A 14660-nucleotide genomic window follows, 5' to 3' on the forward strand; every position below is an offset into this window, starting at 1 on the left:
CGTCGACAAACCGATGTTACCGACAAAATTCACTATTCACGAATTACTGTTAACGTGAATAGTAACTTCGCAAAAATTTGACCGATCACCGCAACTCAAGCTCTGATACCAGTTGTTAGGAAATACGCGGTCAAATTTTGCGGAAAGCCAGAATTTATGGGATCGGGAAAGAGGGCACACACACCAAATTGTTAACGGAGTTCGGCCAATGTTGCCTACGTCTCCGGACCTGCTACAGATCTTTTATTATTAACCAGAGAATTTTTACAAGCTCACAACTCACACCCCGATCCCAAATACACTCAGAAATTACGAGTAATTTCTTAAAAAAGATTTTTTTTTGTAAAAATTTTTTTTTTTTTTTTCTTGTTTTGGGATGTTTTGCTCTTCACCTTAGCTCTCCTTTTATAGAAGAAGCTTGGACGTGAGAAAGCCATAATTATTGACAAAAGCACCTCCTTCACCGTCCATCACAGGCCAACACAAAAAACGTGTTATTTGACTTACATTATGCTGATAATTAATGCACCACCCATTCCATACATAGGCCATACTAATATTCTCTTTGTCTAATATTAATGTGATGTAACCATCAGAGCTATATCGTGTATGTTTTGGAGAACAAGTATTTGCTTTTCTTTCGTAGAAGAAATCATTATACATATGCAACCTCTTATGTATAACGAACACGATGCTTTAAACATGAATGCATTGTTCTGCCGCTCTAGTAGTTGCATTACAAAATCAATATATAAGGTAAGATACATTGCAAAATGCACATCGACTGAAAAAGATAAGTAAATTTTTTGAAGGAATTGAGTTTTCACAGACCTTAACATCATATATATATATATGTATGATTTTGAGTGAATCTAGAAAATTGTTAGGATCTCTCAATTGTTAGTAAATCATTTTATGTAATTTTCTTGGTTCATGAAAATGACTTTTTAGAATTTCCAAACATATTAAAAAAATATTAGTATTTGACTAATTATTTTTCTTATTTTTGTTATAATTAAATTATGTTTTCTCATCATATTTAAGTTACTCAAGTAAAACAATGTTAATTTGTTGTCTTTTTATAAAAAAAAAAAAATTAGTTATTGATCTTACTTGATACAATTTACACAGAAAAAAAATTATATTTAACTAAAAAAAAAAGCAATTGTAGAAACTCCTAAATTGTTTTGGGCTGTCAGAGCACCTCCATCAGAGGGCTTTTAGTAGGGGTTCTAAAAAAATAATAATAAATCAAAAAAAAAAAAAACAAGAGAACCGCTGTCAAATATAGAGCTTTTGGAATCGGTAAAAACCCCTAACGTGCCTCCTTGGTATTGGTCGTCTCTCTCTTTGTCGATGCTTTTTTTTTCTTTATCAGAAATCTGGTCGTCGTCGTTCCTAGCTGTTGCTCTTCCGCTGGAGAAGAAGTTAATGATTCTTCATCAGGGGAAGAAGAAGACGACCAGCCCAACCCTCCTTCTTCCACATTTACAATCGCCTGGTAAAACCACCTCAGCCTCCGATTCAGTTTCTGGATCATTCCGATTCCGAATCTAATACCAAAAAATCAATCGTCGCCGCAGAGTCCAATAAGGGACTTCAAAGGTGTTGGAATATATTCCGATACTTTAGGGAATATGATTTGATTGTTGAGATAACTTAGTTCTCCGTAACTCTTGTTCTGTTACGATTACTTAGGAAGTTAGTTGAGATAAGATATCTCATGTCTTGTATATATACATGTAATCACATTCAACGTAATTACAGAATATTTCGACATTTGCTTTCTTCTCTATTCCTTTATATGGTATCAGAGCCTGGACATCTTTTCTTTTTATTTTTTTTCTTTCGATCTCTGAAACAAAACAACGACGATGGCGACTGACGCGAACACGACAACAACGGAAGTGAAAAGGAAAATTTTGCCATATGACTTGCACTCCACGGACAATCCCGGGGCTGTGATTTCGCATCCTTTACTGAAGGGTACGAACTATGATGAGTGGGCTTGCGGGATGAGGACGGCTCTCAGTTCTCGCAAGAAGTTTGGATTCATTGATGGATCTATCAAACGACCTGATGACGGTTCTCCCGACTTGGAGGATTGGTGGACGATTCAAGCACTACTTGTGTCTTGGATCAAAATGACAATTGAACCAGCACTGCGATCAAACATTTCTCACAGAGATGTCGCTAAGGATCTGTGGGATCATCTGAAACGGAGGTTCTCGGTGCTCAGTGGACCTCGCATTCAACAGATCAAGGCGGAGCTTGTTGCAAACAAAGGGGTTTGGCGATAGAGGCATACTTTGGGAAACTCAATCGCATTTGGGACAGCATGGCAAGCTACCGTCCACTACATGTTTGCAAGTGTGGAACTGTACTTGTGATCTTGGAACGCTCCAAGAGAAAGATCGTGAAGAAGATAAGGTTCACCAGTTCTTGTATGGTCTTGATGATGACTACTTTCGAACGGTGTGATCTTCTCTAGTCTCACGCACACCACTCCAGCCGATGGAAGAAGTGTACAATATGGTGCGACAAGAAGAAGACTTGAGAGCCGCACACAAATTGGAGGAAGATACTTCAACGGCTCCTGTGACGGCTTTTGCATTTCAAACCAAAGGTCGAGGACGTCCTGATGATTCCAATAAGTTGGCGTTCTGCAAACACTGTAACCGCACCGGCCACTCTTCGGAGAGTTGTTTTGCTGTCATAGGCTACCCAGAGTGGTGGGGAGATAGGCCACGCGCACAGTCTACACAAGGGAGAGGTCGTGGTTCTTCCTCTACTGGTTATGGAAGAGGGTGTGGTGCGACAGTATCTGCTAATGTGGCATTCTTACCAGGGCGCCACCAAGTGGAGCAGGCAAACTAAGTGGTCACTGACAAAGACCGTGATGGTGTCACTGGTCTAAGTGACATACAATGGAAGTCAATCATGAACATCCTCAACGCAAATGCGGGGAAGAGTCAAGCCAACACGACTGAAACTTTAACTGGTATGTCCTCTACTCCTTCCTGGATTTTGGATACTGGAGCAAGCCATCATTTGACGGGCAAGCTTGATATTCTCAATGACATTAAAGATATGGAACCGGTACTGATAGTTTTGGCTGCTGGTAGAGAGAGGGTTTCAGTAAAAGAAGGGAAATTCAGAATTGGACAGGGTATGGTGTTGAACTCTGTTTTTTATGTTGAAGGAATGCCTTCGGACTTGATATCTGTTGGTCAGCTTATGGATGAGAATAGATGTGTTGTACAGTTGGCTGATCATTTCTTGATTATCCAGGACCGCATTACGAGGATGGTGACTGGAGCGGCTAAGAGGGAGCTTGGAGCATTCCGCTTACGCAGCATGGAGAATGCGGCTGCAGCTATAACAGACGATGAAGAATCTTATAAGTTGTGGCATAAGAGGATGGGACATCATGCTGCTAAAGTTGTTTGCTCACTTCCTGATGTTTCTAGTTCAGTTAGTTCTGTTTTTCTCAATAAGGCGTGTGATGTTTGTTTCCGCTCAAAGCAAACAAGATCCTGTTTTCCAGTTAGTATCAATAAAACATTGAAGGTTTTTGATATGATACACACAGATCTTGGGGTCCTTACAGAACATAATCGTTTACTGGTGCTAGATATTTTTTGACTCTGGTTGATGACTATTCTCGTGGGGTGTGGATTTTTCTTCTCAAAGACAAGACCGAAGCACCAAAACACTTGAAAAAATTTCTGTCGATGGTTCAGACACAACATCACACAAACGTATGAACCGTCAGAAGCGACAATGGCACTGAATTCTTATGCTTAAAAGAACATTTCTTGCAACTAGGCATTGTACACGAGACGTCTTGTGTCGGCACTCCACACAGAGTCGAGCGAAAGCATCACCATATACTCATCATAGCTCGCGCTCTTCGGTCCCAGGCGCATCTACCAATTGAATTCTGGGGCGAGTGCATTCTTGCCGCATGCTACTTGATCAATTGGACCCCAACTCCGATTCTAGGAAGACTTACACCTTACGAAAAGATTCATGGAACACCGCCAACATACGATCACCTCAAAGTCTTCGGCAGTCTGTGTTATGTGCATAATCAGGATACAAAGGGGGATAAATTCGCACCTCGAGGAAGACGTTGTGTGTTTATGGGTTATCCTTACGACAAAAAGGGTCGGAGGTTATTTGATTTGGAAAAACAAGAATTCTGGGTCTCCACAGATGTTGTTTTCTATGAGGACAAATTTCCTTATAAGGATTTGAAGAGGGATGAAGTTACAGCCACGGCAGCTCCCATCCTATGGGAATCCATTACTGGTGCTGATATGTATGAAGAATACGACCCGCAAAATACAAACACCCAACTTAATGAAACTTTGGGCCGAGAAGTTTCTCCTGCTCAGCCCGCTAGGCCCACTATTCCAATACTACCAACTACGGCCCAACCAGCTATGGAATCAAGTTCTTCTTCGACATCGCAACCGGCGATAGGAACAAGCGAGACAGCTGTTGCGACAATTCTGGAACCGGAGCTTGGTCGTGGCCAACGGAGACGACAACCACCGGTAACGCTGAAAAACTTCGTTACAAACTCGGCCCAGACTCGGCTACTAGGAAATTCATCGAATGGGAAGGAACTGATGTATCCGATCTCGAACTATGTCAGCTACGGACGATTCTCAGCGCGACATACAGCATATCAGGTCTCGACTGGTAAGATTACTCCTCCGAAATCTTACAAGAAAGCTGTTGAGGATGAACGGTTCAGAAATGCTATGGGAACAGAGATTACCGCGTTAGAAGGAAGCCGAACTTGGGATGTTGTTGATCTACCACCGGGAAAGACCGCAATTGGGTGTAAATGGGTCTACACTGTGAAGTATAGGGCTGATGGAATGATCGAACGCTTCAAAGCACGTTTGGTAGCTCTCGAGAATAAACAGGTCGAGGGAGTTGATTACAAAGAGACTTTTGCTGCAGTCGCCAAAATGGGTACAGTTAGACTCTTTTTGGATGTGGCTACGAAAAGATGTTGGAATGTACATCAAATGGATGTACATGATGCTTTTTTGCATGGTGATCTTCATGAAGAGGTGTATATGAGACTCCCTCCAGGGTTTCAGTCGATGGACTCGACGAAGGTGTGTCGTCTGCGCAAATCGTTGTATGGACTACGCCAGGCCCCGAGATGCTGGTTTGAAAAGTTTTCTACATCTCTCAAAGCTTATGGTTTTGAACAATGTCTCTCAGATTACTCGTTGTTCACATATAGGAAGGGTTCCACTCAAATTCAGATTCTCATCTACGTGGATGACTTGATAATAACAGGTAATCAACCTGCTGCAGTAGAGTTCTTCAAAACATACTTGTCCTCATGTTTCAAGATGAAAGACTTAGGTCTTTTGAGGTATTTTTTGGGCATTGAGGTGGCTAGAAGCACGACTGGTATGTATTTGAGTCAAAGAAAGTATGCACTTGAGATCATTCAAGACACGGGTTTGACGAACTCTAAGCCGGCTACATTTCCAATGGAGCAAAATCATAAATTGGCTATCTCCGACTCTCCACTACTTGAGCATCCGGAGATGTATCGGCGTCTAGTAGGGAGATTGATCTATCTTGGTGTAACTGGCCTGATTTGGCTTACTCGGTCCATATCTTAGCTCAATTTATGCAAGCTCCACGCGCTGATCATTGGCAGGCTGCTCTTAGAGTGGTTCGATATCTGAAAGGCACACCGGGGCAAGGACTCCTTCTGCGCGCAGATGGCAACTTTCAAATAACGGGATGGTCAGACTCTGATTGGGCTAGTTGCCCAGTAACAAGAAGATCAATCACAGGCTACTTTGTTCAACTAGGCAGCTCACCAATATCTTGGAAGACGAAGAAGCAACATACGGTCAGCCTGTCGTCTGCGGAAGCTGAATACAGGGCGATGGCTTATCTTACAAAAGAACTGATATGGCTCAAGAGGATACTAATGGCGCTTGGGGTCAAGCACGAACAACCGATGAGGCTATATTGCGACAGCAAAGCTGCACTTCACATTGGTAACAATCCTGTTTTCCATGAAAGAACAAAACATATAGAACTAGATTGTCATTTCATACGGGATGCAATAATTGCTGGAATTATTGCCACTTCTCATGTTACTGCAAAGGCGCAGTTGGCTGACGTGTTCACGAAGGCACTGGGAAGATATGAGTTTCAATGTTTTCAAAACAAGTTGGGCATTCAAGACTTGTATGCTCCAACTTGAGGGGGGTGTTGGAATATATTCCGATACTTTAGGGAATATGATTTGATTGTTGAGATAACTTAGTTCTCCGTAACTCTTGTTCTGTTATGATTACTTAGGAAGTTAGTTGAGATAAGATATCTCCTGTCTTGTATATATACATGTAATCACATTCAACGTAATATACAGAATATTTCGACATTTGCTTTCTTCTCTGTTCCTCTATAAAAGGAGACGAACTCAAAGCGAGCGAAGAAGGACGATGAGAAGAAGGATACAGGGAACTCTCCTTACGACGACACCAATGCTTACTACGATTACATCAAGAAATCCATCAGCTTTGAGGTTAGTAAGAACATGTTCTTCTTCCGGAATCGAAACAGGAACCAAGCTCTACGTATCCAATCTGATAAGTTTGGTATCATGAACGATGACATCAAGGTTTGGAGACAAAGATCAAACTTTGTGAAGGTATCTCTCTGACACTTTGACTTCTCGATTTGATAGTATGATTTGTGATCTCTGATAGTTTCACTTCCAGATTTGATGGTATGAAGATCTCCTTGTGTCTCCTCTCTCCACTCAGGTGATCGATCTTCTCCTCGTCTTAGATTTGTGCTTTCTTTGCATTTTATCCTTTTGAATCTGTAAATGTGGTTCTGTCTTTGGGGGCGTTTAGATTCAGTTGTGTTGTTGTGTTCCAGATTGCAATATGAGCTTTCATCTTGTATTGATTGGTATATGAACATTGAGATTGTAGTTGATGTTCTGATTCAATCGTGTTTGATCTTGTAAAGTCTTACGTTATATTATACATGTGTAAGGTTTATATCTTAGTACATTTTAGTTCAACTCAATATTGAATGTCACTTTCTAAACGTACATAGCCCCTTCTTTGTCTTTAAGATTGTAGTTGATGTTCTGAATCATCTGTAAGAGTTCTTGATCATTTCATCAGACCAAGAGAGTGAAAGTATGGAGGTGCATATGCGTGAATGTGTTACTTGCGTGACTCTAGTGGCGTGGACAGAGGAGGAACATCTGTTTGAGTTTGTGTATGTGATATGTTTCAGTTTAATGTTCTGTTTTAGTTTAAGGTCTGAGTTTGTGAATGTTTAAGTTTGTGTATGTTTTATGGTTTAATGATATGTTTCAGTTTGATGTCGTATTGTAAGTGTTACTTCTTTTGCTGATTCCACGTCGCTCTTAACATCACTTCTGAACTTGTTTCTCTTCTTAATAATGGAACATATTACTCGTTAGGAACAAACTCAATGTTGTTCTCTTTCCTTTCCTTTCCTTCACCGGGTAAGCTAGTCATTCTCTTGTCTCATGTCCTCTCTCAGCGTTTTGAGTCTTAGGAGTTCAATGTTTGGTTGGTTTTTGCAAGTGATGTTCCTGAAAGTAACGCTCCTGTCACTTGGTAGCGCAGAGGCGCCTTTGCTAAATATTGTGGCTTAAGTTTGTGTCTGTGTTTATCGTTTAATGTTATGTTTCAGTTTGACGTCGTATTGTGTTTGCAGTTTGTAACTCTGTGTGTTTGTGATTTTATGAGTTTTTATGTCATTTTTATTTTAATTTTTATGTATCATTTTCTTTCAAATCATTCAACTTAAAAAAAAAAAATTAAGAACCTCAATGAGGTTCTCCCATTGGAAAATGAAAAAATTAATTAGAGAAACAAGGGTTTTAACTTTTCAAATCACAAAATTAACTAATAATTTATTCATTAGAACCTATTAGGGTCTCTAACCATGCTCTCAAGGCCTATTGGTCCACACTTCTCATCCGATTTGGATTTAGGAAGGTTCGAACCCACGAGCCACAAATCAGAGCCACTTTACCATAATGTCCTCTTCAACACACTACTGTGTATTTTCATTCAAAAAATAAAAATAATAAATAAACGAGGAACAAATAAAAAAAAGCAAAGCGTCATTGCTGGGCTATCCCGCGCAACCTTCCTCCTCTCAGTTCCAATCTCTCTCTCTCGTCTCGAATTCCTTTCAATCTCCCTTCCTTAAAATCTTCTCCTCTGACTCCGATCCGCGTCTCCAACCCGACCCAAATTCACCAAATGGATGAAGCAAACCCCACCACAACAGACGACGCTTCTACTCCCGGCGAATCATCGAAGCCCTCCTCGCCGAAGCTATTAACCGCCGGTGATCGGAAAATACTGAAGGTGGAGCGAAGACAAGGGGAGACGACGTACGTTTCTTGGAAGAAGCTTATGAAGGAAGCTAGCAATAGCAAGGGGATTGGTTCGTCTGATTCGGGCCTTGACCCGCCTCCTAATGCTAACCCTAATCTCGAGTCTCGCATTGCACCCGTGAGTTTTTTTTTTTTAGCTGTTACATTCGTATATTAATCATATGCATCTGTCCGAGATTTTAATTTCGTTGTCTCTGTTCGACCAAAGCTTTGTCTTGTCTCCTCATGGTAGCTGAATTGGGACATTCTGTTTTACCCAGACAGAACCGCAACTGATTGTCGGATCATTCTTTTGTTATTGGTTCGTGGAATTTTTTTTTTTTTTTTTTTTTGTTTTTTGTGTGTGTGGATATGAGGAATTGTGCTGGCAGTGCTCCTTGGCATTGAGTTTGCTTCTAGGGGTTCAATAAGCAAAGAAAACTCTTGAAAATTAAGAATACTGCAGTCTATACTGAATTTTCCGTCTAGTTTTTGAATTGCGGTTCGACATGTGATTACGGTTGCATTGCTGAGTACAGTTCGACAATATCAGTTATATTTGATCTAGAAAAGAATTTGGTTCAGATTTGTAGCCATATTCCATATGAGTGAAGATTATGATATGCAAAAGAATATATATGGTGATGGCTCTCTTCATCTGAAGGAAATAGGAGATGTTTGTGTCTTTCTTTTAAGTTATTTTTTTTTTTTTATGTGCATACGATTTGGATCGAATCAGTTTATAGGGCTTTATTGATATATATATATATATATATGTGTAATAATGCAGGGTCCACCAGCGGAAGGTGAAACGGCTGACCAACCTCATTCTAATCGTTTCAACGCTGTTATAGAGAAGATCGAGAGGCTCTACATGGTATATGAGTCCTTAATATCTTCTTACCATTTTGTCTACTGGTTAGCCATACGAGTTAGATGAATGTTTCATTGCTTACTCAGGAACAATTTTCTGAATATTGTATGCTTACTTCAGTAAATGAATTTCAGGGGAGAGATAGTAGTGATGGGGAAGAGTTAGATGGTGCTCCTGACGATGATGAGTATGACACTGAAGATTCATTCATTGATGACGTTGAATTGGTTAGTATAAGTATCTCTGATGCGATCAAAGTGTATCTTGATAGCTGAGACATCATGTTTTTGTTTTGCATTGTAGGATGAGTATTTTGAAGTTGATGATGCGGAAATTAAACATGATGGATTTTTTGTCAATAGCGGAAAGTTAGAGCTGATGTAAGTTTCTTGTCACACTCCATTTGGTGATATGTTGTTGCAAATAGGCAATGGAATCTACCATTTACCAGTTTATATAAGTTGTGATTCCTTTTTACATCAGTGAACCGTCAACAACTACAGCAATACCGAACCAAAAACCAAAGAAAAGGCAAAGGAAAGAGTCAGCAAAACCTTGCGGAGATGTTGCTGATGCATCCAGAAAACAAGCCAAGATTGCTAAGACGGCTGGGGCGAAGGTAGTACCATTGTTTCCAAATAACATTTTCGAATCCTTAAAGATTTCCAGTTCAGAAGATTGAATATATGAATGTGAAAATCCAGGATCAAGCAGCTGCCTCTAGGCCCTCTCCGAAGAAAAAGTCCAATGATTCAAAGACAGTGCAGGATTCAGTTTTGGAAAATGTGAAGCATAGTGATAAAGCGAATCTTCAGCCAAGGAACTCCACAAGTCCAAAGTCAAAGGCAGCTGAATCTTCTGGCGCTCTTCTTCTGAAGTGCAGCAACAAAGGTACTCATCAACAATCTGATTCACAGCCAAATGGTTTGGCTAAATCAACAGTAGCCCGTCGGAATGAAAACAACGGCACTCATGACCTGGGCAACGCAACGGTAAGCAAACAATCTGTTCAAATAACAGTAAGTAATTTTCCAGCTATCTTAAGTATAAACAAGACTTTAGCTTTTCTCAATGTTCAAAAAATCGCTAGGCGCTCTATAGAGTACTATCGAGACTATTCGCCTTAACGAATTATTAATTTATTTTATGTATATTTTATTTATATAAGCTATTTTAGTTTTTGAATTTACTAATAAAATTATTTGATGAATTATAAAATTTAGATACACAAACAAAAGAAAATTGATAAATTTGTACTAAATTTTTGCTTGATTTAACAGTTTTAAACCAATCTATATTGGTTTAAACGATTTCAAATTGGTTAGAATTAGCTTTTGAATCGTATAAATCGGATTTTAAGAACATTGGTTTTCTTTCATATTTCACAACTGTTATTTTTTTTTTATATTAATCCTGCTGTAACCAACCTTTTCTCTATTCAGAAAAGAGGGGGTTCTAATACTGTCAGGCCTAAGACCTCCTCCACACTTGAGAAAGCCTTCAAAGAATTGGAGAAGGTGGTTGCTGAATGTGAGTTTCAACCGTTCAAGCACTTGTGTTCTTCATGCATGGCAAGTTTAATACCATTTAGCAAACTGAAATGTCCAATTTATTATAGCAAGGCCTCCTGCTGCCACTGAGAACCAAGATGCTGATACCTCATCCCAAGCAGTGAAGAGAAGATTGCCAAGCAACGTGAAATTGAAGCTTGCCAAAGTTGCTAGGCTTGCGGTGATCAAAACTCTTATGTTTCTTCTTTTTTAAAAATAATCTTTCAGGTGTGTAAAAAAGTCTTTTATTGAAGCAGGCGAGCCGAGGGAGTGTATCAGGAGAGTTAATCAATCGTCTCATGAGCATTGTTGGGCACCTAATACAAGTTAGATCGCTGAAGGTAATAAATCACCTCTGTCCCATGTATACAGAGACTTGTTATCCCTTGTATAAGAGATTAAGAGTAGTTATAAGTTTTGAGTTCTGATGGTTTAGCAATGCTTATTGTTACAGAGGAACTTGAAAATCATGATTGATTCCGAAGACACTGCAAATCGAGAAAAAGATACTAGATTTCAACTTATCAAGAATGAAGTTATTGAGATGTTAAAAACACAAGTTCCATTGATGGAATCACAGGTTCCCTCTCTTCTCTCTTTTACTCTTACTAGTTTCACTGATCTTATTTTCAAATGGGTTTCTTATACAATGTTTTACGTATACACTTAAGTTCTTGTCTCTGTTGCTGGATTTTAGACATCCCATTGTCAATAAAATGAATGCATAATACTCAGAGTTCTGTCTGAGAATGGTTGGCCTAAGCACTTGTTTTCTTTTGTCTCTGGTATTCTGTTATAGGGTCGGTCTATCAGTTCTTTGTAACGTTTGTTTTTTTATGAAATTGTTTCACAGGCAACTAATCAAGAAGCTGGAACATCAGACGATTTTCAGGATGTTGAAAAGCCACCTACGAAGAAGAAGTTTGTCATGGATGCGGCGCTGGAGGACAAATTGTGTGACCTATATGACATCTTCGTTGATGTAATTCCATTTTTGGCAATGTTTTTCAACTGATTAGATCCAACATTTGAAGTGTGAACATAGTTTGTGCTCTGTTTTTTTTTTTTGGTAATACTAGGGATTGGATGAAGATGCAGGTCCACAGATCAGAAAGCTTTATGCAAATGTAAGCTCCTTATCTTTTGCTTTCCAAGTTCATTCTTCTAAACTTGTAAATGATTTTCTTTTGTATATATTCTTTTATTGCTCTCCAGTTAGCTGAACTCTGGCCAAAGAGGTTAATGGACAATCATGGGATCAAGCGTGCTATTTGCCGAGCAAAGGAAAGGCGGAGAGCATCGAATGGAGATCTTGGGAAGGAGATGGTATCTAAGAAATTGCTTGTTTGTTTGTTTGTTTCCATGATCTCGGTAATCTCTCTGAGTGTGGTCACTCACTCATCAGCTCCTTTTTTTAATTGAAGGATCAAGCGAAGATAACGAAGAGGAAACAGACCCAAGTTGTACCAAAATCAGAGGGTACTGCTGCTTATCCCGACAAGGCTTCAAGTAGTGGAGATAAAACATCAGGTACTGTCCCAAGCGCAACCACCACGTCCGTAGTCCAAATTACAGTGGACTTGTCCCGTGACAAGTCAAAGCAGCAACATGAGAAACGAAAGGGAGCCTCAAGCTCAACGGAAGCAAAGGCAGGCAGAAGAAAAACAGAAAAGAATGTAGAAGAATCTCACCTATCCACAGAGAAACATCTTGTTCTGGCTCCCAAGCAGCAGACACAAACACAGGCTCCACCGGACCTGAATCTGAACCTGCCAAGCTAACTACTCAGGCTTAGTTTCTCTTAAGACTTTCTCTTTGGTAGTCAAAGCTTGGCTCTAGCCTTTGTCTTTGTAGCCTTCGCTTCTAATTTTACATCTAGTTATAATTTCTTTAATCCCATATTTGTCCTACTAAAAACAATAAATAGGACTATAAAATGAATTTGAAAATAGTTTCGTTGAAAATCTATACACTAACGATTTATTTAATACTATATTTATTATACTATTATATGAGAAGTGATTTTTTGCATTCGAGCTTTTACGTTAAAAGTTAGAGTGGTTAATATCGTTTATACCATTAATGAATAAAATATATAAATTAGTTAAAAATAAAAACAATTTTTTTTTGATAATACAAGTGATTAAAATTTATAATAATAAGAATTATCGAAAATAAAAAAAAAATATAATTTAAATAAAAAGATAAGTCATAAACATATATTGTGTTATTATACAAAAATATATTTTAACTAAATCTATACTACAATTTGCGAAGTGGTTTTTTGCATTCGAGCTCTCACGTTAAAAATTAAAGTGCTTAATATCGTTTATACCCTTTGAAAAGTGATTTTTTTGCATTCGAGCTCTCACGTTAAAAGTTAGAGTGGTTAATATCGTTTATACCATTAACGAATAAAAATATATAAATTAGTTAAAAATAAAAACGATTTTTTTTATAAAACAAGTGATTACAATTTATAATAATAGGAATTATCGAAAATATAAATTATAATTTAAAATAAAAAGATAATTCATAAACATATATTGTGTTATTATACAAAAAATATCTTTTAACTAAATCTATCTATACTATTATTTGCGAAATGATTTTTTGCATTCGAGCTCTCACGTTAAAAGTTAAAGTGATTAATATCGTTTATACCATTAATGAATAAAATATATAAATTAGTTAAAAATATATACTATTATTAGCGAAGTGATTTTTTGCATTCGAGCTCTCACGTTAAAAGTTAGGGTGTTTAATATCATTTAATCCAACACTTTAAAGTATGAGTCAAATTTAGCATAAATTAAATAAAAAAATAAAATTTAAATATGATGTTTTATGAATATATTAATTATTTTAATAATCAAATAAAAATCTAAAAATATAAATATATAATAAGAAGCGACAAATACATGTGACGTTTTGAAACAATTGATTTATTACGATATGTAAACTATAAAATTATTTTATGTTAAATAGTTATATAAAAATTTAAATATATGATTGTCGTTAAAAATATATACCACTATTGATGTAAAACATATATATATATATATATATATAGTGGTATATATTTTAACGGCAGTCATATATTTAAATTTTTATATAACTATCTTTATATATAAAGTAGACTTTTTCCCTTCTTCCGACAAGTGGCAGGGGGGTTTGCTGCCACGTGTCATTTTTTTGTCTTTTTACATTTTAGATCCTTCTTCTTTTAGATTATTGCAATTTGGTTCACTATTTTCTAATTATACATTATCTAATCCTTCTCACACTAACCATCATCATTTGAATTTTGCTAATATATTTTAATCTATTTTATTGTTCAAAAAATTGCAAAACGAATAAAGAAATAAGTAAAAAATATAAATGTACTTTAAATATTTAATTTATTCGCAGCTAAAAATAACATAAACTTTCGTTATTTTATTATTTTTTACTATTTTCTATTATTTCATTTACAAGTATCTATTTATCTTAATATTAACCAAACTAAAGCAGAACACATAATTTAAACATAAAACCACCATAATCCCAGAGAAAAAAAATGCCAAAGAAACACTAACTCAATAAAGGTCCAGAGCTCAAAGGCGATCAAGAACGAAAACTAACTTATCCCACTTTATCATAGAGTATCTTGGCCAGAACAATCAAAAGTAGGTAAAATGTAGAAATATAATCTTCAGATAAAGCAATCCCTCGAACACAAATGAGCGTGATCAAGGACCAATGCAAAGAACCAAGAAAGCGGGTTAGAGTAAGAATAATCAACAGAAGGCCAAAATCACCACGAAGC

At 37.5% G+C, this 14660-nt stretch overlaps 1 protein-coding gene across 1 annotated transcript; it reads left to right on the forward strand.

The window, feature by feature from the left end:
• Positions 1 to 8159: 8159 nt before the first annotated feature.
• Positions 8160 to 12753, forward strand: LOC106323015 (ubinuclein-1-like). Its single transcript, XM_013761180.1, has 14 exons — positions 8160 to 8567; positions 9219 to 9305; positions 9437 to 9529; positions 9606 to 9682; positions 9786 to 9921; positions 10007 to 10294; positions 10745 to 10832; positions 10921 to 11033; positions 11110 to 11193; positions 11307 to 11432; positions 11706 to 11834; positions 11932 to 11979; positions 12068 to 12178; positions 12277 to 12753. The coding sequence occupies exons 1-14, from the start codon at positions 8313 to 8315 to the stop codon at positions 12631 to 12633; spliced, it is 1992 nt and encodes a 663-aa protein (XP_013616634.1). The 5' UTR covers positions 8160 to 8312; the 3' UTR covers positions 12634 to 12753.
• Positions 12754 to 14660: the final 1907 nt, after the last annotated feature.

This window comes from Brassica oleracea, chromosome C2 (genome assembly GCF_000695525.1).
Source record: "Brassica oleracea var. oleracea cultivar TO1000 chromosome C2, BOL, whole genome shotgun sequence".
Classification (NCBI taxonomy): Eukaryota; Viridiplantae; Streptophyta; class Magnoliopsida; order Brassicales; family Brassicaceae; genus Brassica; species Brassica oleracea.